Below are 26,069 nucleotides of genomic sequence, written 5' to 3'. Positions count from 1 at the left end.
TTAAAATTATAGACTGATCATGTCTTTGTCAGTGGGCAAACGTACAAATTCAGCAGGGGATCAAATACTTCCCTCACTGTATTCCCTTAATGTGATTTACTGGAATGACTATTCAAAAACCAAACATTTAAGTCATTTTTGTAACACAAATCTGACAAAGACAATTAGATGTTTCTGATGTTGACTGAAGGTTCTAATTTGTGTCACAGGTTTGCACCCTCGTTATTGTCTCTATGCTCAAAGGGTACCAGAATTATCATCCTTGGTGCATGAAATGAACCAGCAGGCATTTCTAATACATTGAATTTTCCACATCACTCATGAATTGTATGCATAATGAGAGTCTCCTGCTTTGAACAATCCATTAAATTCCCACATGTGGAATAACTCATCCACAAACTTAGCAGACAGATGCGTGGTTCTAATTATAAAATGTTGAGTGCATTGTACTGCCACCTTGGGAAGAGGGGGAGTAATGGAAGAATTACTTTTGTTTGTTTTGATTTGCATAACTCCCCCCCCCCCCCCTTTTTGAGAAGTCACTTTTCCCAGTGAAACATGAAAAAACATGATTTCAATCATCCTCATGCATATGGTAATTGTGACATATGCCCTAATCATTAATATGCTAAACACCGACATTTAACCAACATATTTATAAATTCCCTTTGTCCACTCGCATTTTTCTCACTTGTTTTTAATGAATGTTTGTGTGAATTCTGTAGTCACAGCGTTGCTTTGAGGTACACTAAAACTGACACAGGAGTCATGAAGCCAATAAGAGAAGTACTTCTAAATAGCTGTCCAAATCCCTGCTGCCCTGAGGACATTTTTATGGGGGACCAACTCGGTCCCACTTTAAATGAAATGCAGCTTATAAAGGCTTCATAAAGCCTTCATAAACACTACATAAATGTGTTACAAATCATCTAAAACCGTATGTCATGCTCTATAAAGGGTTCATAAATGTGGTATAACTGTGTGACATAACCACCAATGTCAAATGTGACATAACCCACTAAGTCAAATATTTGTGGCATAAGCACTACTTAATAAAGGCCTTATAAATCATATTAAATTTAGGCTTGACAAAGCATTTATAACCCTGTCATGCATCTTGGTAGAGCATTGCAATGCCAGGATAGTGGGTTCGATTCCTAGGATCACCCATACTTAAAAATGTATTCAAGCATGACTGTAAGTCGCTTTGGATAAAAGTATAAGCTACATTTTTTTATATTATATTATATTATATTGCTCTAAAACATTTCTAGGATGGCCCAACATCTTTCCGTCTTGGGATCATAGTCAATATAAAAATAAAAATACATGATTCTCTGTGTTTACAACAATGCTTAAGCCACATCAGGGGATGACTTTTGAGGTCTGGGAAAAATCTAAGAAACATCGATTTTTTTGTGTAGTTGACCTTTAATTCAGTGAGCATGCCCTGCAATGTTGTTTGGTTAGCATGTGATGATTATGTATTCCATATACAGTGAGTCGCATTGCGGCCACCAATGGAATGGTTAGAGTAAAAGGCCAGCAACACTCCGTATTATTCAGAGCCCCATGAAATGACACCATATATACATTCTACAGACCCTACTGAGTATACCCTATAATACCTTTATTGCGGCATCCCGAATCGTTCTTGCTCTATGCCAATATGTATTCCACATACAGTGATTCGCATTGTGGGCATTTATTTGACCTCGGAACATGTTTCAAAACCCAAATTCAATGTAAATGTCACTTAAATATGAACAAATGTGAATCATTGTTAATGTTTAGACAATTCATTTTCACATATCATGAATAAATACAGGTTATTGACACTTTTCTATTATTTTGTAGGGGACCTCTATTTGGAAATGTTCCGAAATTCCGTGACCCGGAAGTACTTTTTTAGTGTTGCTGACGAGACGCTGATCATGTAAGGAGTTCCCAAATCAAATGACCACTTGTGGTGCCACTGGACAGCGAAAAACAAGTAATTTACAGTAACCTGTATTTATTGTAATTGAAATTAGTTTGTAGTAGTTGAGTGTTCAGTTAGATTACATACTGTAGCTACCTCAATCGTTATTTCAAATAATTTCGGTGCTTCACAGCAATTGCTAGCTAGCCGAAATGTAGCTAGCTAGAAGGCCCAGTTAAATAAGGGACAGATCGAAATGTACTGGGGGAGGTTTGGTCCAAAATAGGGGTTGTCAAACTTTTTATTTTTGCTTTGGGGAGGGTTGTGTGTTTTTTCCCTGGTTTACATTTGCTCTTCTGCTCGTATTTTCCCTATAAACAATGGCTTGAATATTGATGTTGATATTACCCGTATTACACGTCATGAGATTTGTAAATGAAAGAGGAATATAATAATACAAATCGAATGGAGTTTCCCATCTCCCCATTTAGAGTTTCTGGCGCAGCACAGAAATGCCTTATCCAGATGGTGTGACAAAGGCATTTCCTAACAGACCTGCTAACTTTTTGTGTTACTTTTAAGGTTGGAACCATCATGCAGTCAGAGAGGCAAGAGCCATTTGTGCGCCAGCGCAGGATCAAGCTACACTATTCACAGCCATGTGAAATGTTCAATGTAATTGCATTGCTGGACTTTTTTTTTACTTAATGTATTTGTATTGTTTTAAAAATGTACAAATAAAAGGACATTTATGGTTTCAAAATGTCTTTAATGTTTATTTGTTTTAGCTGTTAGTGATAATTCCCTTAATGCTAATACATTTGTGTTTACATTCTTAAGCCTTAAGGGCTCCCGAGTGGCGCAGCGGTCTAAGGCACTGCATCTCAGTGCTTGAGGCGTCACTACAGACCCCCTGGTTCGATTCCAGGCTGTATCACAACCGGCCGTGATTGGGAGTCCAATAGGGCGGCGCACAATTGGCCCAGCGTCGTCCGGGTTTGGCAGGTGTAGGCCGTCAATGTAAATAAGAATTTGTTCTTAACTGACTTGCCTAGTTAAATAAATATATGTGTTATGAAGGACCAAAGGTGTCTAAGTAAAGCGTCACATGATATAAGGCAGTTGTGTACAGTACCAGTCAAAAGTTTGGAGACACCTACTCATTCAAGGGTTTTTCTTTATTTTTACTATTTTCTACATTGTAGAATAATAGCGAAGATATCAAAACTATGAAATAACACATATGGAATCATGTAGTAACCAAAAAAGTGTTAAACAAATCAAAATATATTTGAGATTCTTCAAAGTAGCCACCCTTTGCCTTGATGACAACTTTGCACACTCTTGGCATTCTCTCAACCAGCTTCACCTGGAATGCTTTTCCAACAGTTTTGAAGGAGTTCCCACATATGCTGAGCATTTGTTAGCTGCTTTTCCTTCACTCCGCGGTCAAACTCATCCCAAACCATCTCAATTGGGTTGAGGTCGGGTGATTGTGGAGGCCGGGTCATCTGATGCGGCACTCCATCACTCTCCTTCTTGGTCAAATAGCCCTTACACAGCCTGGAGGTGTGTTGGGTCATTGTCCTGTTGAATTGATAGTCCCATTAAGCTCAAACCAGATGAGATGGGGTATCGCTGCAGAACCATGCTGGTTAAGTGTGCCTTGAATTCTAAATAAATCACAGACAGTGTCACCAGCAAAGCACCATAAACACCTCCTCCTCCATGCTTCAAGGTGGGAACCAAACATGAGGTGATCATCCGTTCAGCTACTCTGCGTCTCACAAAGACACGGCGGTTGGAACCAAAAATCTCAAATTTGGACTCATCAGACCAAAGGACAGATTTCCACCGGACTAATATCCATTGCTCATGTTTCTTGGCCCAAGCAAGTCTCTTCTTCTTATTGGTGTCCTTTAGTAGTGGTTTCTTTGCAGCAATTCGACCATGAAGGCCTGATTCACGCAGTCTGCTCTGAACAGTTGATGTTGAGATGTGTCTGTTACTTGAACTCTGTGAAGCATTTATTTGGGCTGCAATTTCTGAGACTGGTAACTCTAATGAACTTATCCTCTGCAGCAGAGTTGACTCTGGGTCTTCCTTTCCTGTGGCGGTCCTCATGAGAGCCAGTTTCGTCATAGCGCTTGATGGTTTTTGCGACTGCACTTGAAGAAACTTTCAAAGTTCTTGAAATGTTCCTGATTGACTCAAATCAAATCAAATTGTATTTGCCACATGCGCCGAATACAACAGGTGTAGACATTACAGTGAAATGCTTACTTACAAGCCCTTAACCAGCAATACATTTATTTTTATTTTTAATAAAAGCAAATAACTAAAGAGTAGCAGTAAAATAAAATAACAGTAGGGAGGCTATATACAGAGGGGACTGCCCTTCAGGTCTTAAAGTAATGATGGACTGTCGTTTCTCTTTGCTTATTTGAGCTGTTCTTGCCATAATATGGACTTGGTCTTTTACCAAATAGGGCTTTCTTCTGTATACCACCCCTACCTTGTCACAACACAACTGATTGGCTCAAACGCATTAAGGATAGAAATTCCACAAATTAACTTTTAAGAAGGCACACCTGTTAATTTAAATGCATTCCAGGTGACTACCTCATGAAGCTGTTTGAGAGAATGCCAAGAGTGTGCAAAGCTGTCATCATGGCAAAGGGTGGCTATTTAAAGAATCTCAAATCTCAAATATATTTTGGTTTGTTTAACACTTTTCTTGTTACTACATGATTCGATATGTGTTATTTCATAGTTTTGATGTCTTCACAATTATTCTACAATGTAGAAAATAGTTAAAAAGAAAAACCCTTGAATGAGTAGGTGTGTCCAAACTTTTGACTGGTACTGTATGTGTTATGAATGACCAAAGGGTCTGACTTTAAATTAAGTACAGCGTCATGCGATATAAAGTCTGGGTGTGTTATGAATGACCAAAAGTGTCTCACTTCAAACTAAGTATTACAGGATACTACATGAAGTGTCAATAAATAGGATATTAACGTTTTGCTGATTTATGAAGGTTCTCATGATCCACAGGTTTCTGTAGGGTGTGAGAGATATTTAAATTAGTAAGGTAAGTGTTTCTTGGTGTAACATCGTCCCCCGGCTATTGCGCACACAGCACATACACTATATATACAAAAGTATGTGGACACCCCTTCAAATGAGTGGATTTGGCTATTTCAGCCACACCTGTTGCTGACAGGTGTATAAAATGGAGCACACAGCCACAATCTCCATAGACAAACATTGGCAGTAGAATGGCCTTACTGAAGAGCTCAGTGACTTTCAACGTGGCACCGTCATAGGATGCCACCTTTCCAACAAGTCAGTTTGTCAAATATCTGCCCTGCTAGAGCTGCTCCGGTCAACTATAAGTGCCGTTATTGTGAAGTGGAAACGTCTAGGAGCAACAACGGCTCAGCTGCAAAGTGGTAGGCCACACAAGCTCATAGAACGGGACCGCCGAGTGCGTAGAAATCATCTGTCCTTGGTTGCAACACTCACTACCGAGCTCCAAACTGCCTCTGGAAGCAATGTCACCACAATAACTGTTCGTCGGGAGCTCCATGAAAGGGGTTTCCAAGGCCTAGCAGCCGCACGCAAGTCTAAGATCACCATGCACAATGCCAAGCGTCGTCTGGAGTGGTGTAAAGCTCGCCGCCATTGGACTCTGGAGCAGTGGAAACACGTTCTCTGAAATTATGAATCACGCTTCACCATCTGACGGACAAATCTGGGTTTGGCGTATGCCAGGGGAACGCTACCTGCCCGAATGCATAGTGCCTACTGTAAAGTTTGGTGGAGGAGGAATAATGGTCTGGGGCTGTTTTTCATGGTTCCAGTGAAGGGAAATCTTAACGCTACAGCATACATTCTAGATTATTCTAGATTATTCTGTGCGTCCAACTTTGTGGCAACAATTTGGCGAAGGACTTTTTCTGTTTCAGCATGACAATGCCCCTGTGCACAAAGCGAGGTCCATACAGAAATGGTTTGTTGAGAACTTTGTGGAAGAACTTGACTGGCCTGCAACCCCCTCGAACACCTTTGTGATGAATTGGAACGCCAACTGCGAGCCAGGCCTAATCGCCCAACATCAGTGCTCGACCTCACTAATGCTTGTGGCTGAATGGAAGCAAGTCCCCGCAGTAATGTTCCAACATCTAGTGGAAAGCCTTCCCAGAAGAGTGGAGGCTGTTATAACAGCAAAGGGTGGACCAACTCCATATTAATGCCCATGATTTTGGAATGAGATATTTGACGAGCAGGTGTCCACATACTTTTGGTCATGTAGTGTATAAGCCTGGGATATAAACCATTCAAAGTTGGCCTTAGTGGGAGTGGCCATAGAATTCTATAGGAGTGACCTGAGTAAAGTATTTGTCATCGTCACTAGTTAACACAGTCAAAAAGTCATTAAGTCATTATTATGGCAAAACCCTGCCCATTTCCACAGTTTATCTTCTTAAAATTAGATTTTAAACCTAAACCTAACTAATGAAGGCCAAGTTTGATGCATTGTTTCACCAGACCTTCCGCGCATTTGGGTGGAAATGTCTGGGATTGAGATTAGGTGTAATGTGACTAACATGACTTCACTTTAGAGCGTATGCCATCCTTCAGGACAACATGTCACCCTTCATAAAGCACATGTTTATATAATATTCGACATAGTGGGTTATGTCATGTTTGACATTGGTGATTATGTCACATAGTTATGCCACATTTATGAACTCTTTATAAAGCATGACATATGGTTATAGATTATTTGCGAAACCTTTATGTAATGCTTATGAAGGCATTATGAAGGCTTTATGAAGCCTTTATAAGCTGAACGTAATTTAAAGCGGGACCATAAACTCTTATTGTGGTTTTCAGTATCAGTGGAGAGAAGATAGCACTTCTGGATGAGAGCTGGGCTGTTAAGAGGAAAGTCTCTCTCTTTCTGCTTTCTCTTTTCTCCTGTCTTTCCACTCTCTCGTTGACACCAAGCCAAGACCATTATCAGCGGTAGAATTGGGCCTTGGACAGAGGCTTTAGGTGTGTGTGTGTGTGTGGTCTATACCGTACCTGTGCAGATGAGTCCGTCGTGCTTATCACACTCTCTGTCGTCACACTCACAGTACTCCCCAGAGACCCACCAATCCTGAGGAGATCCAGAGCAGATACACCGGCCACAGTGACACGACCCTGCCAGAACACACACGCACATTCACACAAACACACACACACACACAACAACAACGGATGTTCAAGCAAAGCAATCAACAAAATAATTACAGTTATAAGAATATAAGAATAGACTTGTGAGGACAAGGTTCTCTGTGCTCACAGTCATTGTGTATTGTGGCCCTGACCTATTTAAAATTGTGACTGAATTAAAATATAAGACAGGCTGGTTGTTACCAGCGAGACGTCGTTTTCCCATGTTTGTCCACTCCTTTAGTATATCACATCAGTTATACTTTTACCTGGAAATCGCCCCCAGCAAACCTTCACTGTAAAAGTCTGTCCTCCTTTGGCTCCCCCAGTACTTCCTCTCCTGAACAACAAAAGCACTGTCCTTGCATTTCTCCCATCAGATTTTGCTACTGTGTGCTCCTGTGCTCCTCAAGGGCAGTGAGCGACGGGTTGGATAACAAGGTGTTAAATGCTTGGAAAAAGGCATGCAAGCAGGCAGATGGACGAGAGGGGAACGAATCTGTCATGGCTGTAACCCTAGGGGAGGCCTTTTCAGCCTCCACTATTTATCCCTATAGACTACCCACTGGGCACAGACGTCAGTTCAACGTCTAGTTTTGATTTACATTTGGTTGAGTTGTCAACTAACATGAATTCAACGTGAAATCAACAAAACATTTCACCATGTCATTGGATTTAGGTTAAAAGTTGGGTGAAAAAAAGATTAAATGCCCTCACGTTGATGAATTTTTGCAAATCCAATTAGTCATCACATAGATGTTTTTGGTTAAAATGACGTTGAAACAACGTTGATTCAATCAGTTTTTGCCCAGTGGGTAGTGTGTGCCTGAAGGATGGCAGTGTGAGAGTTGAAGGGTTGGCTCCACTTGAGTCGCAGGTTAGCGTTTTTTGTCATGAATCTTGTTCTGGAGGCAGCTCTGCAGAGTGGTCACTAGCTGTCACAGCCAAAAAGTTAAAAAATCTGATTTTAAACCTAACCCAAACCTTAACCCTAAGGGGAGAGGATAGTATTATGTTTGTGTCTGGGTTCAGAGGAGCATGGTGAAACATGTTAATCTCCATTGTGCAGCCTAAGAAGGTGTGAGACCAGAGGGTGAGGATGTCCTAAGATGGACAACATACTTTTGGTTTAGTAGACCACTGCCAGTACTCCATACTCCAGTAATCTCCATGCACCTGACATTTGGCTAAAATCCCAGTGTGACATGCAAGTTGTTCTTTCGTTACATAGCTGAATAGAGTATACGGCCTCCAACACATGATGATATAGATATACCCTGGATATTGGGTACACTCAGGGCCGGCTCTAGCCTATTCGGGGCCCTAAGCGAGATCGGGGCCCCCTAGCAGCAGGATCTCCTTGCCCGTCCAAATAAAATATTTAAATATTGATAATTTATTTGACCGAGACGCGTGCCCGACAGAAAGACACATCAATCTCAGATAAATCATCTAAGCGAGCAAAACAGCGCCCCTCTGTCTCAGTATGTATAGCCCGTGTATCTGATGCTGTCTGGACAAAAAGAGTATGGCATGTCCTACTCTTTTTGTCCAGACAGCATCAGATACATGGGCTACATAGTAAGACAGAGGGGGTCTGTTTTGCTCGCTTGGATGCTTTCTCCGGTGAGATAGTAGTTTTTTCTCCCTACAGTAGAGCCTGCTCCTCTCCTTCTCCCGATAGTTGAAGGTGTCATCCCGATAATTGCCTCAAAACTTAACCTAAACTATACCGAAACAAATTTCACATATAATAAAATATGAAATTATTGAAGTAAAGTATAATGGGGGAGAAAGGAGGAGAATGGGTAAGTTAATGAGTGAGAGAAAGCGAACAATGCATAATTATGTAATTGTCACGGTTTCGGCCGAGGCTGCCTCTCTTCCTTGTTCGGGCAGGCTTCGGCGTTCGTTGTCTCCGGAATACTAGCTGCCACCGTTGCATGTTTCTATGTTCGTTTGCTTTTGTCTGTTTGTTGTGACACCTGTTCTCATTTAGTGTAATTAGTGTCCTATAAGTTTCTCGTTGTGTTTGTCTAGTGTTGTGTGTGATTGATTTATTTCTGTCGTGTGTTGTGCTTGTAGCATTACTTATTCGCTTGGTTGAGCTTTACTCCACAGTGTTGGAGCGTTTTACGCACCTGTGTAGTGCGCCTTTTGTTTTGTCGCCTTCGTGCGTAGTTTCGCCTTCGGGCGAGTTTGTTCGATTTTCCTTGTTGGAAATTGCACTAAAGTCTTTTGGACTATACTTCGGTGTCCTGCGCTTGATTCCACCACTACACCCACCTACAGCATTACTGACAGTAATCACCAATTGTGAATGAAGAAAAGGGCAGGCCATTCTAATGTGTTGATCTATTGTAATTATATTCTCGAAATGGTATGTACCCTATATCAGTCCACCAAATCCAAACAGTTTTATAAGTCTACTCTGGCCTACTTGGAGTGGGCTACACAGTGAGAGCGTGTGTAATTTACAATGGCAAGAAGACAAAGCCGAAAATGCACATGTTGCGTTAGCATTGCTACAAAATCTAAATGAAAACGACTCAGATGGTGGGGAAGAAATGAATCATGACATCTCTGATGATTATTCTTCTGATTCTGAACCTAAGCCTGAGCCTACAACTCTGAGGCCTAAGCGCAAAAAAGCCAAAAACGGTTCACACTGATTATATGTCCGCGCCACCACCAAATTAAACGGTGAGACAGGAGAGAGGAGGGAGAGGACCAATAGAACAAGCCGGTGACAATGCTATGGGAGATTGGCTCAAACGCATTAAGAAGGAAAGAAATTCAACAAATTAACTTTTAAGAAGGCACACCTGTTAATTGAAATGCATTCCAGGTAACTATCTAATGAAGCTGGTTGAGAGAATGCCAAGCGTGTGCAAAGCTGTCATCAAGGCAAAGGGTGGCTATTTGAAGAATCTCAAGTACAAAATATATTTTGATTGTTTAACAGTTTTTTGGCTACTACATGATTCCATATGTGTTATTCCATAGTTTTGATGTCTTCACTATTATTCTACAATGTAGAAAATATTAAAAAATAAAGAAAAACCCTTGAATGAGTAGGTGTGTCCAAACTTTTGACTGGTACTGTATATCCTACAGTAACATAAACTAATGAAAATGCTTTTATTCGTATTCTAATGCCAAGACCTTCATAAACACAACCAAATTATTATTTTTGCGACAGCATATAGAAAATCTATTAATTACACTGTCATAATGACTGCTCATTAGCTTGAATTGGGGTCCCTCCAGGCCCAACGTCTCTAGTAAAAAAAGATAATGTGCAGCGTATGCAGACATAGGAAGTCCCATGAAAATAACGTGCCCCGCTATGGAAATGAAATGCCCATCCAACAGATTCGTTCTGGCGCCGGCCCTGCCTAGCAGCCGGGGCCCTAAGCAACCGCTTATGTCGCTTATGCCTGGAGCCAGCCCTGGGTAGACTGCAGGTATGAGGGCGTTGTTCGTTATACTACACCTACCCTATTCTGTGTGATCAGATCTCATGGAAAGCTCTACTCAAGTGGTCTACACAAATCAACGGAGTAGAAAATAATTTAATGGAATATAATGAAATAGTGCAGAGAATAGACACAAAAAGAAGCCAATAGATGGAAATAGAAATGAAATCAATGTAATAGAATGACAAAGAATAAAACAATGGAACCTTTTCCATTGCACATGACTCCATCGGCGGTCTCACACAGCTCTTTGCTCTGAGTGTCAGTCATTTCGCATGTCCGAGGGAACGAGCACAACTTCCCGAACCAGCCGTCACCACAGATACACCGGCCGCATGAACAGAAACCATGACCTGGTGGGGGACAGGGTAGACATATGTTATACAATAGAAACCAGTAGAAACCATGACCTGGTGGGAGACAAGGTAGACATACAGCATGTTACATGATGGAAACCATTAGAAACCACTACCTGGTGGGGGACAGGTTATACATACAGTGCATTTGGAAAGTATTCAGACCCCTTGACTTTTGCCACATTTTGTTAGGTTACAGCTTTATTTTAAAATTGATTACATTGTTTTTTCCCCCTCATCAATCTACACAAAATACCCCATAATGACAAAGCAAAAACTGGTTTTTCAAAATTTTTGCTAATTTATTAAAAATAGAAAACGGAAATATTACATTTACATAAGTATTCAGACCCTTTACTCAGTACTTTGTTGAAACATCTTTGGCAGCGATTACAGCCTCGAGTCTTCTTGGGTATGATGCTACAAGCTTGGCACACCTGTATTTGGGGAGTTTCTCCCATTCTTCTCTGCAGATCCTCTCAAGCTCTGTCAGGTTGGATGGGGAGCGTTGCTGCACAGCTATTTTCAGGTCTCTCCTGAGATGTTGGATCGGGTTCAAGTCCGGACTCTAGCTGGGCCACTCAAGGACATTCAGAGACTTGTCCCGAAGCCACTCCTGCGTTGTCTTGGCTGGGTGCTTAGAGTCGCTGTCCTGTTGGAAAGTGAACCTTCGCCCCAGTCTGAGGTCCTGAGCGCTCTGGAGCAGGTTTTCATGAAGGATCTCTCTGTACTTTGCTCAGTTCATCTTTGCCTCAATCCTGACTGGTCTCCCTGCCGCTGAAAAACATCCCCACAGCATGATGCTGCCACCACCATGCATCACCGCAGGGATGGTGCCAGGTTTCCTCCAGACGTGACGCTTGGTATTCAGGCCAAAGAGTTCAATATTGGTTTCATCAGACCAGAGAATCTTGTTTCTAATGGTCTGAGAGCCTTTTGTCATCTTTCGGCAAACTTCAAGCAGGCTGTCATGTGCCTTTTACTGTGGAGTGGCTTCTGTCTGGCCACTCTACCATAAAGGCCTGATTGGTAGAGTGCTGCAGAGATGGTTGTCCTTCTGGAAGGTTCTCCCATCTCCACAGAGGAACTCTAGAGGTTCTTCCTGGAACCAAAAAGGGTTCTACCTGGAATCAAAAGGGTTATCCTATGGGAACAGCCGAAGAACCCTTTTAGGTAGCGCCTTTTTTTGTGTGTGCTGGTCCCGCTGGCCAATGCCAGTGCTGTGCAGTGACCTGAATCAGGCTGAGGTGGAACAGGCTGAGGTGGAAGAGGCGGTGTCAGTGCAACCAGCTCCCACAATCTCATTGCAGAATTAGACATCATCCACGTTTTCAAAAATCAAATTTCGAAGTTGCTCCAAACGTCAAATTTTGAAGTGTTTTTGTTGCTCCTGCTGCTCTGTATCGTTCAATTTCTCCAAATGTCAAATTTAGAAGTTAAGGGTTAAGTTTAGGCACTCATTCCAAATAGTTAGGGTTAAGGTTTTGGATAGGGTTAAAACATTACGTTTAGGCACTCATTCCAAATGGTTAAGGTATTGTCTGTTCTTAATGTGGGCCTTGGCCAGAATAACCAACTGACACTAGTAAGAGTGTATTGCCCTCCCTCGGCTCCCTCACTATCTATGTATGGTAAATCTGAACTATTAATAATGAGCGATTTTAATATTGATTGGAGGAGACCAGTGTCAGATTAATATTAAAATAGGGATGTGGCGGTCATGAAATTTTGTCTGCCGGTTATTGTCATGCAAAAGACTGCCGGTGTCTCACGGTAATTTACTGTTAATTAACACAAACACGTTTAGCATCTCCAGGCCTCCACCCATAAAAGCCGCTGATGCGCACATTTGGAACATCTACATTTAAAAAAGTATAATAAACCAATTTAATGTACACCATCACAATAAATCCATTTTTATTTAACGAAACATTATGATATGAAGAAAATATATTTCAGGTGAACAGAATGTGAGTTGGCCTACTGTAGGCCTACGTTATCTGGCTATGCTCCATGCCATAGCCTGCAGGCTTGTTCATTTAGCTGACAAGATATGCTTATAAGTCCCGTGCCATTATTTTATTTTCTATGATTTTATAGTAAGAATAATATAATTGAACATCGAAAGGATATTTTTCCCATTACAGAGTGAGTGCGCATTTGAAGTGGCTATGTTGAGCGTAAAAGTGATCATTTGAAACAGGTCCTATATGCTAGATTTAGAGTTATTTGGCAACTTTAGTTGTGAATGATACAAACCTTAGAATTTCTTAGAAATCAACATATATGGGCTGCATGGTGTGACTATAGGCTATTGATGATTCTCCCGAGTGGCGAGATCCTGGTTCGAATCCAGGCTCTGTCATAGCCGGCTGTGACCGGGAGACCCATGGGGTGGTGCACAATTGGCCCAGCATCGTCCAGGGTAGGGGAGGGAATGGCCGGCAGGGATGTAGCTCAGTTGGTAGAGCATGGTGTTTGCAACGGCAGGGTTGTGGGTTTGATTCCCACGGGGGGCCAGTATGAAAAAAAATAATAATGTATGCACTCACTAACTGTAAGTCGCTCTGGATAAGAGCGTCTGCTAAATGACTAAAACGTAAATGATTTGAGAAAGTAACAAAAAAAGTTTGTGCTCTGTCCTCAGGCTGCACAGCTGTTCTCTTATCAAGTGATCATATTTTCACCCATCAGATTATTCTCAATTTAATCTTGTTTTTTAATAATATGTAACATTTGTTTCGATTTAGAATGGCCTACTATTAAATTGGCAGGCTTATTCGGTTGTATAGCGGAGCATGTGCTTAATATGAGCAGGTGAAAAATAAATATAAGAACACTATTTTCACTCTACACATCCACCACTGTTTGAGGAGCATGCTCTCGCTGCCCAACAGGTGATATTCTGCCCAAACTCTGTATCCCATGGGTTCGCCAACCTTGTTTTTGCAGCTCCTCAGTGCTTAATTTGTGAAACATTGATAGGAACATGTTTTCGCAAGCAAAACACATTTCACTAAACTGTTGACAGCCCGTCTGCGTGCTCGAGAAAGGAATAAAGGAGAGAGGAGGAGGAGAAAACACATGGTGGTGAGGTATTCTGTATAGCTAAAGTCAATGTGTCACCCAATTAATTATAAAAATATAAAACATTCCCTAGGCTATTCAAAATCAAATACAAATTCATTAATTTAGGCTGGCTGTAAGCTCCCCTGCACAATCAATGAACTAACAGCATTGCCTAGGGCTATACGTTCTCTCCCAGACTAATGGATAGACATTTTGGAGAGTAGCATAAGGTAACCAGTCCACCCAGTATGCATAATAATACAGTCCACACTCAAAAGACAATTACTCTAATTTGTTTAATTTTGGAGTATAGGCTAGACCAATTATGTACCAAAGACATCTTAAATCAGTTTTGTTTTATGTTTTTCTGCCATGCGTAATATGCAGTAGGCTATGTATTGTATAACAGCTCAATCATAATAGCTATTCTTTTTGGGGGGGGGGCTTGGGCTCATGCATAAGTTCTAATATGTGTATGGGTGTTTTGAATTAATCATCACCTTAGAAAGCGCTGTCCATTTAGTTGTGTTAGGCTTTGAAACAACATCCACAAAAAACATGTTTTACACTGTTTCAACCTGCTGTTGAACTTCTTTCTTCAAATTGATTATCACAGTGAGCTGAGTTTTAAAAGTACGATAGGCCTACTGTTATGATGATGTGTTTGATGTGATTTTAGAGGGACAATAGAGCCCTGTGTACCAACCCATTAGGACCTGATGGTAGTTAGCAAGTTGGGTACTACCAAAGCATGTCCAGAGTGCACAAAAGGAGATTACTGTAACTCAACGGTCACGTGGAATTTTACTGTGGTCATAACTCATGACAGCTGCTGTGGCAGTAATATGGTCCCCGCAACTAGTCACTATAACAGCCCTAGTCAGATACACTGAAAGATATTTGCTCTGAGATAAACCTGTCTCAGCTGATAACTGAGCCTACACAGCCGAAATCTAAAGATCCATTGAAATCTACCTTGATTGATCTTATTTTGAATAATACTCCAGATAAATATGTTGCTAATGGAGTTTTCCCACTGGATTTTAGTGACCATTGCCCAGGTGTCAAAGATGTGAGAATGCATAAATCTAAGCGTCCTGTCATCACTAAGAGGAACTTAAAAAACTTTTTTACATTATGTTTATTTTAGTGACCTTGATTGTATCTCAGCTATCCCTGAAACTGATTTAGCTTTAAGCTTTTTTGTAAATGTCTTCAACACTACTGTACATAATCATGCCCCCTTCAAAACTCTGAGAGTTAAAGGTAGATTGATGCCTGATTCACTCCTGAATTATCTGAAGTCATTCGTAAGATAAATGTTGCCTGGGTCAATGTCACTTCGTTTAAAGAAGGGTCGGACCAAGGCGCAGCGTGATATGCGTACATGTTTATTAACGATAAACACATGACAAAACAACAAAGGAAACGAAACGTGAAGTCCAAAGGTACAACTCAACTAACCTTACACAGAACAAGAACCCACAACTAGACAGTGCCAAAAGGCTGCCTAAGTATGATTCCCAATCAGAGACAACGAGCGACAGCTGCCTCTGATTGGGAACCACACCGGCCAACATAGAAATACAAATCTAGAATATTCACACCCTGACCAAACTAGCTAGACTTCTGTAGGCCAGGGCGTGACAGTCAAGGCCAGGAACATAGGCTTAGACCCGGATTGGCAAACTTTAAGGCAACTAAGGAATCAATGTATAAGACTAATCAGAAAGGCTAAATCTGATTATTATTATTATTATTATTATCTTTCTGATTGTAAGAGGAATCCGGCTAAAAACTTGAAAACTGGCAAATCTCTGAATGGTTGTACTTCCTCCTCTCTGCCCCCACAAATGAATGAAGACTCTGGCCCCATCACAGACAAAAATATCATAATTGATGCATTTAATCGTAATTTTATTTCAGCGAGCTATCTTTTTGAAAGAGTGTGTAGCCCTACTATCTCTAAAAGCCAATGTATGCTTGATCCGAAAATGTGGTCGGAGGCTTCGTATGGAGGGTGTGACGCAATTACGGCGCCTCTGGAGGCATGCAGAGGCCAAATCAAGCTCCGTACCGCATGGGGGTGTGCCTCTCAAATTTTGTAACAACGCGGAGGGCTCCGTATAGCTCCGCATTGACATGATTGGTTGACAGTAGGTGAGGGCAGGAGGTCCTGTATAAACACAAACTCACTTCCTTGCCAACTTCCTTCACAACAGCTCTGCTCAACAGCTCTGTGCTGCTCTGCGAAGCGCAAGAAGTATGAATGCTCTGACTTCTGCAGAGGCTTCTGCAGAGGCCGTATCACCGTAAATGCTGCACTGCCAATGCAGATGTCGGATTGACCATGCAGCACCTTTAAGAGTGGGCTAAATGCTGATTTGTAACTTTTGCAGATTGATTTGGAAAATGGAAGTCAAGTTTTTGCATTTTGGCAATTCACTGAAAAATAAGTCCTTGAGGACTTACTTGCTATAGATACCAATAAATCCACAGGGACTGATCAACTGCAGCCGGGAATGCTCAAGTGTGCTGCCCCCCTCATTGCTGGCTCAGTAACCCATATCTTAAATCTAACATTGTTAACAGGAAATATTCCTAAAGTATGGAAAACAGCTTATGTGCTACCACTCCATAAGGGTGGGGATAGTAGTGATCTAGATAATTATCGTACCATCTCCAGGTTTCCATGTCTAGCTAAGATTCGCAACTTTCGCAACATGGTATTTTGAATATATATCAATGTGGGTTTAGGGCACAGCACTATCACAGCAACCACATTAGTTGAAAATGATATTGTCAATGCTTTAGATGCTAAAAGGAATAGTGCTGCCTTGTTTGTGGACCTGTCAAAAGCGTTTGATACTGTTGATCATGCTATATTATTGAACAAGTTGTCCTCAATTGGCCTGGGCTCTGATGCCTGCTCATGGTTTCATGATTATCTTAGTGACAGAACTCAGGCCATCGTGATTGATGGGTTTGAATTTCTTGAAGTACAGTACATAAAGGTGTTCTGCAGGGGTCCATACTAGGACCTGTTCTTTTCACCTTTTATATAAATGCTATTGGTCAATCTGTAAAAAAAATTACATTTCATCGATATGCATATGATACAGGAAGCCCTTACTGATTAAAAACGTGTGCTTAATACGGGCAAAACTAAATACATGCTGTTTTCAAGTTCTTGTAAGATTATCTCAGAGGGATTACATCTTCACTCATCGGATGGTTCTATAATCAAACAAGTCCCTGCATACCTTGGTATTTGGATTGACAATGATTTAACGTTTAAAAAGCATATCAATGAGCTTGTTAAGAAGCAAAGATTTAAAGAGGGCTTTTTTTTTTATAGAAACAGATCTTGCCTCTCTCTAGTCAGCAGGAAGCAGATTGTGCAGTCAACCTTTCTACCCGTTCTTGGTTATGGAGATACTATTTATCAAAGTGCAGCTGCCACTACTCTTAAACCCCTGGATGCCGTTTATCATAGCGCACTTCGTTTTATCACAGGAGATAGTTGTATTACTCATCACTGCATTCTTTCCAAAAGGTTGGCTGGACCTCTTTAAAGTCATATACAGTGGGGAAAAAAAGTATTTAGTCAGCCACCAATTGTGCAAGTTCTCCCACTTAAAAAGATGAGAGAGGCCTGTAATTTTCATCATAGGTACACGTCAACTATGACAGACAAAATGAGATTTTTTTTCCAGAAAATCACATTGTAGGATTTTTTATGAATTTATTTGCAAATTATGGTGGAAAATAAGTATTTGGTCAATAACAAAAGTTTCTCAATACTTTGTTATATACCCTTTGTTGGCAATGACACAGGTCAAATGTTTTCTGTAAGTCTTCACAAGGTTTTCACACACTGTTGCTGGTATTTTGGCCCATTCCTCCATGCAGATCTCCTCTAGAGCAGTGATGTTTTGGGGCTGTCGCTGGGCAACACAGACTTTCAACTCCCTCCAAAGATTTTCTATGGGGTTGAGATCTGGAGACTGGCTAGGCCACTCCAGGACCTTGAAATGCTTCTTACGAAGCCACTCCTTCATTGCCCGGGCGGTGTGTTTGGGATCATTGTCATGCTGAAAGACCCAGCCACGTTTCATCTTCAATGCCCTTGCTGATGGAAGGAGGTTTTCACTCAAAATCTCACGATACATGGCCCCATTCATCCTTTCCTTTACACAGATCAGTCGTCCTGGTCCCTTTGCAGAAAAACAGCCCCAAAGCATGATGTTTCCACCCCCATGCTTCACAGTAGGTATGGTGTTCTTTGGATGCAACTCAGCATTCTTTGTCCTCCAAACACGACGAGTTGAGTTTTTACCAAAAAGTTCTATTTTGGTTTCATCTGACCATATGACATTCTCCCAATCCTCTTCTGGATCATCCAAATGCACTCTAGCAAACTTCAGACGGGCCTGGACATGTACTGGCTTAAGCAGGGGGACACGTCTGGCATTTGAGTCCCTGGCGGCGTAGTGTGTTACTGATGGTAGGCTTTGTTGCTTTGGTCCCAGCTCTCTGCAGGTCATTCACTAGGTCCCCCCGTGTGGTTCTGGGATTTTTGCTCACCGTTCTTGTGATCATTTTGACCCCACGGGGTGAGATCTTGCGTGGAGCCCCAAATCGAGGGAGATTATCAGTGGTCTTGTATGTCTTCCATTTCCTAATAATTGCTCCCACAGTTGATTTCTTCAAACCAAGCTGCTTACCTATTGCAGATTCAGTCTTCCCAGCCTGGTGCAGGTCTACAATTTTGTTTCTGGTGTCCTTTGACAGCTCTTTGGTCTTGGCCATAGTGGAGTTTGGAGTGTGACTGTTTGAGGTTGTGGACAGGTGTCTTTTATACTGATAACAAGTTCAAACAGGTGCCATTAATACAGGTAACGAGTGGAGGACAGAGGAGCCTCTTAAAGAAGAAGTTACAGGTCTGTGAGAGCCAGAAATCTTGCTTGTTTGTAGGTGACCAAATACTTATTTTCCACCATAATTTGCAAATAAATTCATTAAAAATCCTACAATGTGATTTTCAGGAAAAAAAAATCTCAATTTGTCTGTCATAGTTGACGTGTACCTATGATGAAAATTACAGGCCTCTCTCATCTTTTTAAATGGGAGAACTTGCACAATTGGTGGCTGACTAAATACTTTTTTCCCCCACTGTAGATCACATCATTACGCTCTTTTTGTTTACAAAGCCCTGCTCCACAAACTTCCAACTTACGTAACATCACTGTTAAGATTTAAAATTACAAGTTATCAAACCCGTTCACAGGGTGTGTTAACTTTGGAGACTCCTTTGGTGTCCAAAGAGTTCAGTAAATCGTCATTTAATTTCCTTGCACCCTATGTTTGGAATAATCTTCAAAAGACGTTTTGATTGGATGCTTTGAGGAATGTGTTTGTTTTAATTGACTGTGTTTTGTATCTTAATGTGTATTTAATGTGTATATTGTCTATATTTATGTTTATCTATACTTGCCTGTTGTATGTGCTTGTTTTTGTATTGTGCAGGGCTCATTTGTAAAAGAGACCATAGTCTCAAAATTACTTTGTTGTTGAAATAAAGGTAAATAAATAAAAAGGGGTTAAAATAAAAAAAACAGTGTCCATGACTGGGATCAAACACACAACCTTCTGATTCAGAGTAATGGGATCAGAAGGTTGCTCCTGCTGCTGTCTATCGTTCCATTTCTCTAAATGTCAAATTTCAAAGTTAAGGGTAAGGTTTAGGCACTCATTCCAAATGGTTAAGATAAGGGTTAAGGTTTGGGATAGGGTTAAAACCAAAAAGAAAACTCCAGTGTCCACGACTGGGATCGAACACACAACCTTCTGATCCAGAGTCACGGGATAAAAAACCAGTGTCCACGGGATAAAATACCTGATCCAGAGTCACAGGATAAAAAATGTGTGTCCACGACTGGGATTGAACACAAAACCTTCTGATCCAGAGTCACAGGAGTATGCATGTCCACCACCCACATCCACAATGCCTGAGCAAAACCCAAGCCTACTTGATGGTTACAACACTCATTGTTGCCCCTACTGACCTGTTTTGAAGGCATCTCACAACGTCCTCAGTGCTAGAGGCGTCACTACAGACCCTGGTTCGATTCCAGGCTGAATCACAATCCAGCCGTGATTGGGAGTCCCATAGGGCGGCGCACAATTGGCCCAGAGTCGTCCGGGTTTGCCCGGAGTAGGCCGTCATTGTACATAAGAATTTGTTCTTAACTGACTTGCCTAGTTAAATAAAGGTTAAATAAAAAATTTAAAAACATTGATATTCCAATATCGAGGTCAATCTCGAAAGACCTGGCTGGTCAGTGACCACGCTCCTGAAAGTCATGGAGGCCATGATTGGCGAGCACCATGAAGAGCCCCAGAGCTCCAGCCTTGAGATCACCAGAGGGTCTGACTGTGTCCTTGTCCCTGTTGTGGTGCCACCATGGGTCACCTGGTTCAGGAGCATGGATTCAGCCACAGCAGGGACTCAAGCAGACAGCACCCAGCCAGAGAACTCACCTTCCAGGAGAGGGAGATCAGAGGAGGACACCTCTACGTTGCAAAGCGTCTCCCGAAAGAGAGCCACAGAATCATCCACTTCTGGTTGCCCAGGAGGCTTTCAGCCAGAGGGTCTGCCCTCCAAGAGGAAGAGAGAATCAGTGGACCTTGTCCCTATGTCACCATGGGTCCCCTGTAAGAGGATGAGGGAGAGTGACCCTTCTAGTAGCACATCCTTGAGGAAACTGTAGAGGTATTCTATCTTTGACTCTGCTTTTAATAATGTATTTCCACCTAGTTTTTGTGCTTTTAGTTATTTCCTTTGTAGGCTACATTGGCCTTGGGTGACTTTAAAAGTAAATGTATTGTTATTTGTATTATTATCAGGTCAGATGAGGACCGTGTGAAAAAGGGTTGCTCGGAACAGGACACAGGAATCAGCTCCTTGCCCTGAGTCTGAGGAAACCAATCGGAAGAGACAGAGGGTCTAATGAGGATAGGGACTCAACTCAACTTCCATCAACCAATCTCCACAAACCTTTGAGGTAGTCATGGTGGGCGAGTACCATTTTATTGCATGTGGTTATATTGACTAAATGTATTACCATTATATTTTTTTGTCTATTATCATCATAGTCACTTAATAAAATGTAGTACACCTGCAATCTAAATTGGTGTTGTGTCTGGTGTGACCACCATTTGCCTCGACACATCACCTTCTCATAGAGTTGATCAGGCTGTTAATTGTGGCCTGTGGAATGTTGTCCCACTCTTCTTCAATGGCTGTGCAAAGTTGCTGGATATATGCTGGAACTGGAACACACTGTCATACACGTCGATTCAGAGCATCCCAAACATGCTCAATGGGTGACATGTCTGGTAAGTTTGCAGGCCATGGAAGAACTGGGATATTTTCAGTTTCCAGGAATTGTGTACAGAACTTTGTGGCATGGGGCCGTGCATTATCATGCTGAAACATGAGGCGATGGCAGTGGATGAATGGCACGACAATGGGCCTCAGGATCTCATCACGGTATCTCTGTGCATTCAAATTGCCATCGATAAAACACAATTGTGTTTGTTGTCCGTAGCTTATACCTGCCCATACCATAACCCCACTGCCACCATGGGGCACTCTGTTCACAACGTTGACATTAGCAAACCACTCGCCCACATGACGCCATACATGTGGTCTGCGGTTGTGAGGCCGGTTGGACGTACTGCCAAAATCTCTATAACAACGTTGCTCAGGCATTGGCTTATGGTAGAAAAATGAACATTAAATTCTCTGCCAACAGCTCTGGAGGACATTCCTGCAGTCAGCATGACAATTGCATCTGTGATGTGTGACAAAACTGCACATTTTAGAGTGGCCTTTTATTGTCCACAGCACAAGGTGCACCTGTGTAATGATCAGGCTGGTTAATCAGCTTCTTGATATGCCACACCTGTCAGGTGGATGGATTATCTTGGCAAAGGATAAATGCTCACAAACAGGAAGAAATAAGCTTTTTGTGCGTATGGAACATTTCTGGAATATTTTATTTCAGCTCATGAAACATGGGACCAACACTTTACATGTTGCGTTTATACTTTTGTTCAGTGTATATACGCAACTGGGGGCTATGTAAATGGCTGTTGATAGGTTTGTGACCATACAGGTCTGTGTGTGACCGGGCACAGTACATTAACTTGATGCAAAGGTTACTGGCTTGTCCTACACCATAGAAAAATATAGATTGGTTTTCTGATGAGTTTCAGAGATGTACTCCTTCGTCAGATCAATGTTTCCTTATTTACACAGTTTGCTTTTTATATATTCAATCAATCAGTCTCTCGACGTAATATACAATTGTGAGCTAGTGTAGAGATCTTACGAGCCACTAGCTCACACTACGAGGTTACAGACCTGGGTTCAAATACAGATGTACAATCTTAATTTGATCACTCTGGTATCACAGAGAATTTTCTTGCACATTGCTCTAATGAAAAATGAATCAATCCCTACAAAAATGTCAATTAATTACAATTCACATACGAATTCACATTTCCTGTTGCTACAGGATACTTTTTCTGATGTGAGAAAATTGTCAAATTAAGATAGGATATATTGTTCTGTGTATTTGAGTATTTTCAAGTAATGTGGCCAAAGCTACTTTAATTTGAAGTCATCTAAACTATTTCCAAAAACGTATTTCCAAATACATTATTTCAAATAATCCTAAAACAAAACAGACCTTGGTTCAAATAACCAAATATTTACTTTGAAATATTTGAAAGTAATTGAAATACCCTAAATAATATTTGAACCCAGGTCTGGTGTGACACGCACACGCATGTAGACACACAAACACAATCAGGGCTTTTATCAGGCCTACCAAAGCCCAGGGGAAAAGCAAACTCACTCACTCACTCACTCACTCACTCACTCACTCACTCACTCACTCACTCACTCACTCACTCACTCACTCACTCACTCACTCACTCACTCACTCACTCACTCACTCACTCACTCACTCACTCACTCACTCACTCACTCACTCACTCACTCACTCTCTCTCTCTCTCTCTCTCTCTCTCTCTCTCTCTCTCTCTCTCTCTCTCTCTCTCTCTCTCTCTCTCTCTCTCTCTCTCTCTCTCTCTCTCTCTCTCTCTCTCTCTCTCTCTCTCTCTCTCTCTCTCTCTCTCTCTCTCTCTCTCTCTCTCTCTCTCTCTCTCTCTCTCTCTCTCTCTCTCTCTCTCTCTCTCTCTCTCTCTCTCTCTCTCTCTCTCTCTCTCTCTCTCTCTCTCTCTCTCTCTCTCTCTGTGTGTTTGAATCACACCGTTAAAATCACTCATGTGGCGCATCATGTCAAGGTAATCATACCATCAGTTGTATCCTCTGCACTTTCAAGCAACTTAGTTACTGACTCTGTCAAAGGAATGGTGACTAGGGTTGGAAAATTCCAGGAACTTTTAATAAATTCCCTGGTTTTCCTGAAATTCTGGTTGGAACATTCCCAGAAACAGGAGGGAATAATCAGGAAATCTGGAATCCTTCAACCAGGATTTCTGGAAAACCAGGGAAGTTATTGAAAGTTCCCTCCCTCCCTCCGTATCTGTTGTGCTTTTTATCATATGGAAATTGACACATCAGTTACTGTAGCATTGTAAGGAGGGAGGGGGAACTGTGGCTTCAAAAGGGGATGGGGAGGAGTTTGTCACAATCGGTGGGGAGCGAGTCAACTCGGTGCGGCAAGCAGGTTGAGGCCACGCATGGCTGCTCCAATCAACCTGCCTGGGAGAGGAGTTAATTGCTTTGGAGGGAGCAGCACTCCCCCAGTCCTTATAATTAGACTGTACCTGCCTTTGCTAACACGGTATTACACAGGCTTATAGACCCTGTGATCAGGGGTGGTACTGGGGATTTATAAGTAAGGTGTGTGTATGAGGAGAGGGTTGGGGGGGGTTGTGTGTGTGGGTGTGGCAGGAGGGAGGGATGATGGAGAGCAAAATAAAGAAAGAGAGATTGTTTGGTTTGTTTTCTCTTTTTCACAAGGCAGTCGTAAGATAAATATTTGACACCTATCAAGAACCATTGTGTGTGTCAACTTGGTTTGCAAACAAATATTAGCTTTTTATTCTCCAGGGCCTCACAGAAAGGCAGTCTACTATCGCTTAAGATACTATCTCCTAATCATTTCTATTAGTGAGACTGAGTTAGAATCATATCCATCTCTTCTCAAAATGGTGTGGCTGTGGGTAACGCAGACATCACACTTGGCTATATCAGTACTAACCCTTTTCCACAGTAACAGGTCCAGCCTAAACCGTGCATCCTGACAATTAGACCCAATTACCTTTTCAGGTAGCACTCTATTTTCCGGTACTATTTCCACTGGCATTTACCTGGTAACTGATAGGAAAATATGTGGCAACAATGGATGTTTTACCCTGTGGTACCTGGCTGTGGTATCTGGCTCCACCACTGTGTGAATCAGAATGAAGTTCAGAGATTAATCTGAGATAAAGGTGGGGTGAAAAGAGAGGGAGGGGTAGAAAGGAGGGATGGAGGGAGAGAGAGTGAAATAGTGGGAAAGGAGTGGGCTGCCTGACTCAGCACTTGACAAACACACACACACACACAGATTTCCTCAGGCTCCAAAGTTAACAATGTAAACGGTGTTAGGCTGACAGGAGTCCTGTGAAGATGGAAAGCATGTGTGTGTGTGCATTTGTGTGTCTGTGTCTGTCTGTGTGTTTATGTGTGCGTGTGTGTTTGCGTTGCGTGCATTAGTGTGTGTGTTTGTCTGTGTGCGTATGTGTGTGTGTGTGTGTATGTATGTGTGCGTGTGTGTTTGCGTGCGTTAGTATGTGTCTGTCTGTGTGTATGTGTGTGTGTGTGTGTGTGTGTGTGTGTGTGTGTGTGTGTGTGTGTGTGTGCGCGCGCGTTTGTGTGTGTGTCTGTCTGGGTACTGTTTCAGAGTGGATAATAGAGACAGTACTCAGAAGGGTTCAAGTGCTGTAAACAAACCACTTCCATCATTAATAGGACCAAGAGGGAGAGTGTCACTTCTGCTCTCTGTGTTGGCTGATGTTTAGTTATTGTACACTGGAGAATAACTCTTCCTTCACTCTTTGTCTGTGTGTGTGTTGGTATCCTCGTGGGTACCGGAAATCCCCAAAAGTCTCCACAAGGATAGTAAAACAAGGAAAATTCTCCCTCGTGGGGACATTTCCCAGGTCCCCACAAGAACAAAGGCTATTTTAAGCTAATGTGTTAGGTTTAGGGTTAGGGTTTAGGGAAAATAGGATTTTGAATGGAAATACATTTTAGGTCCCCACAAGGATAGTAAAACATATGCTCTGTATGTGTATGTGTGTTTGGGTGTGGGTGTGTGTAGGTTTTGCGTTTGTGCACATCTGTGTGTGCATGCGTGTGTGCATACAGTGAGGGAAAAAAGTATTTGATCCCCTGGTGATTTTGTACGTTTGCCCACTGACAAATAATTAATGATCAGTCTATAATTTTAATGGTAGGTTTATTTGAACAGTGAGAGACAGAATAACAACAACAAAAAAATCCAGAAAAACGCATGTCAAAAATGTTATAAATTGATTTGCATTTTAATGAGGGAAATAAGTATTTGACCCCCTCTCAATCAGACATTTCTGGCTCCCAGGTGTCTTTTATACAGGTAACGAGCTGAGATTAGTAGCACACTCTTAAAAGGAGTGCTCCTATTCTCAACTTGTTACCTGTATAAAAGACACCTGTCCACAGAAGCAATCAATCAATCAGATTCCAAACTCTCCACCATGGCCAAGACAAAAGAGCTCTCCAAGGATGTCAGGGACAAGATTGTAGACCTACACAAGGCTGGAATGGGCTACAAGACCATCGCCAAGCAGCTTGGTGAGAAGGTGACAACAGTTGGTGCGATTACTCGCAAATGGAAGAAACACAAAATAACTGTCAATCTCCCTCGGCCTGGGGCTCCATGCAAGAGCTCACCTC

The 26,069-nt window shown here is 41.8% G+C and overlaps 1 protein-coding gene across 1 annotated transcript in view; it reads right to left on the bottom strand.

Annotated features, from left to right (window-relative positions):
* Positions 1 to 26,069, bottom strand: part of itgbl1 (integrin, beta-like 1) — a gene marked incomplete at its 5' end in the record, with an annotated part of 139,056 nt that overhangs the window by 2,875 nt on the left and 110,112 nt on the right. Inside the window, 2 exon segments of the mRNA XM_084161589.1 lie at positions 7,016 to 7,135; positions 10,833 to 10,979. Of these exon segments, the coding sequence (XP_084017715.1) occupies positions 7,016 to 7,135; positions 10,833 to 10,979 (267 nt within the window).

This window comes from Coregonus lavaretus, assembly GCF_964263955.1.
Source record: "Coregonus lavaretus genome assembly, chromosome: 5".
NCBI lineage: Eukaryota > Metazoa > Chordata > Actinopteri > Salmoniformes > Salmonidae > Coregonus > Coregonus lavaretus.
Note: the sequence above shows the minus strand (reverse complement) of the source record. Positions and strands in the feature narration are given on the sequence as shown.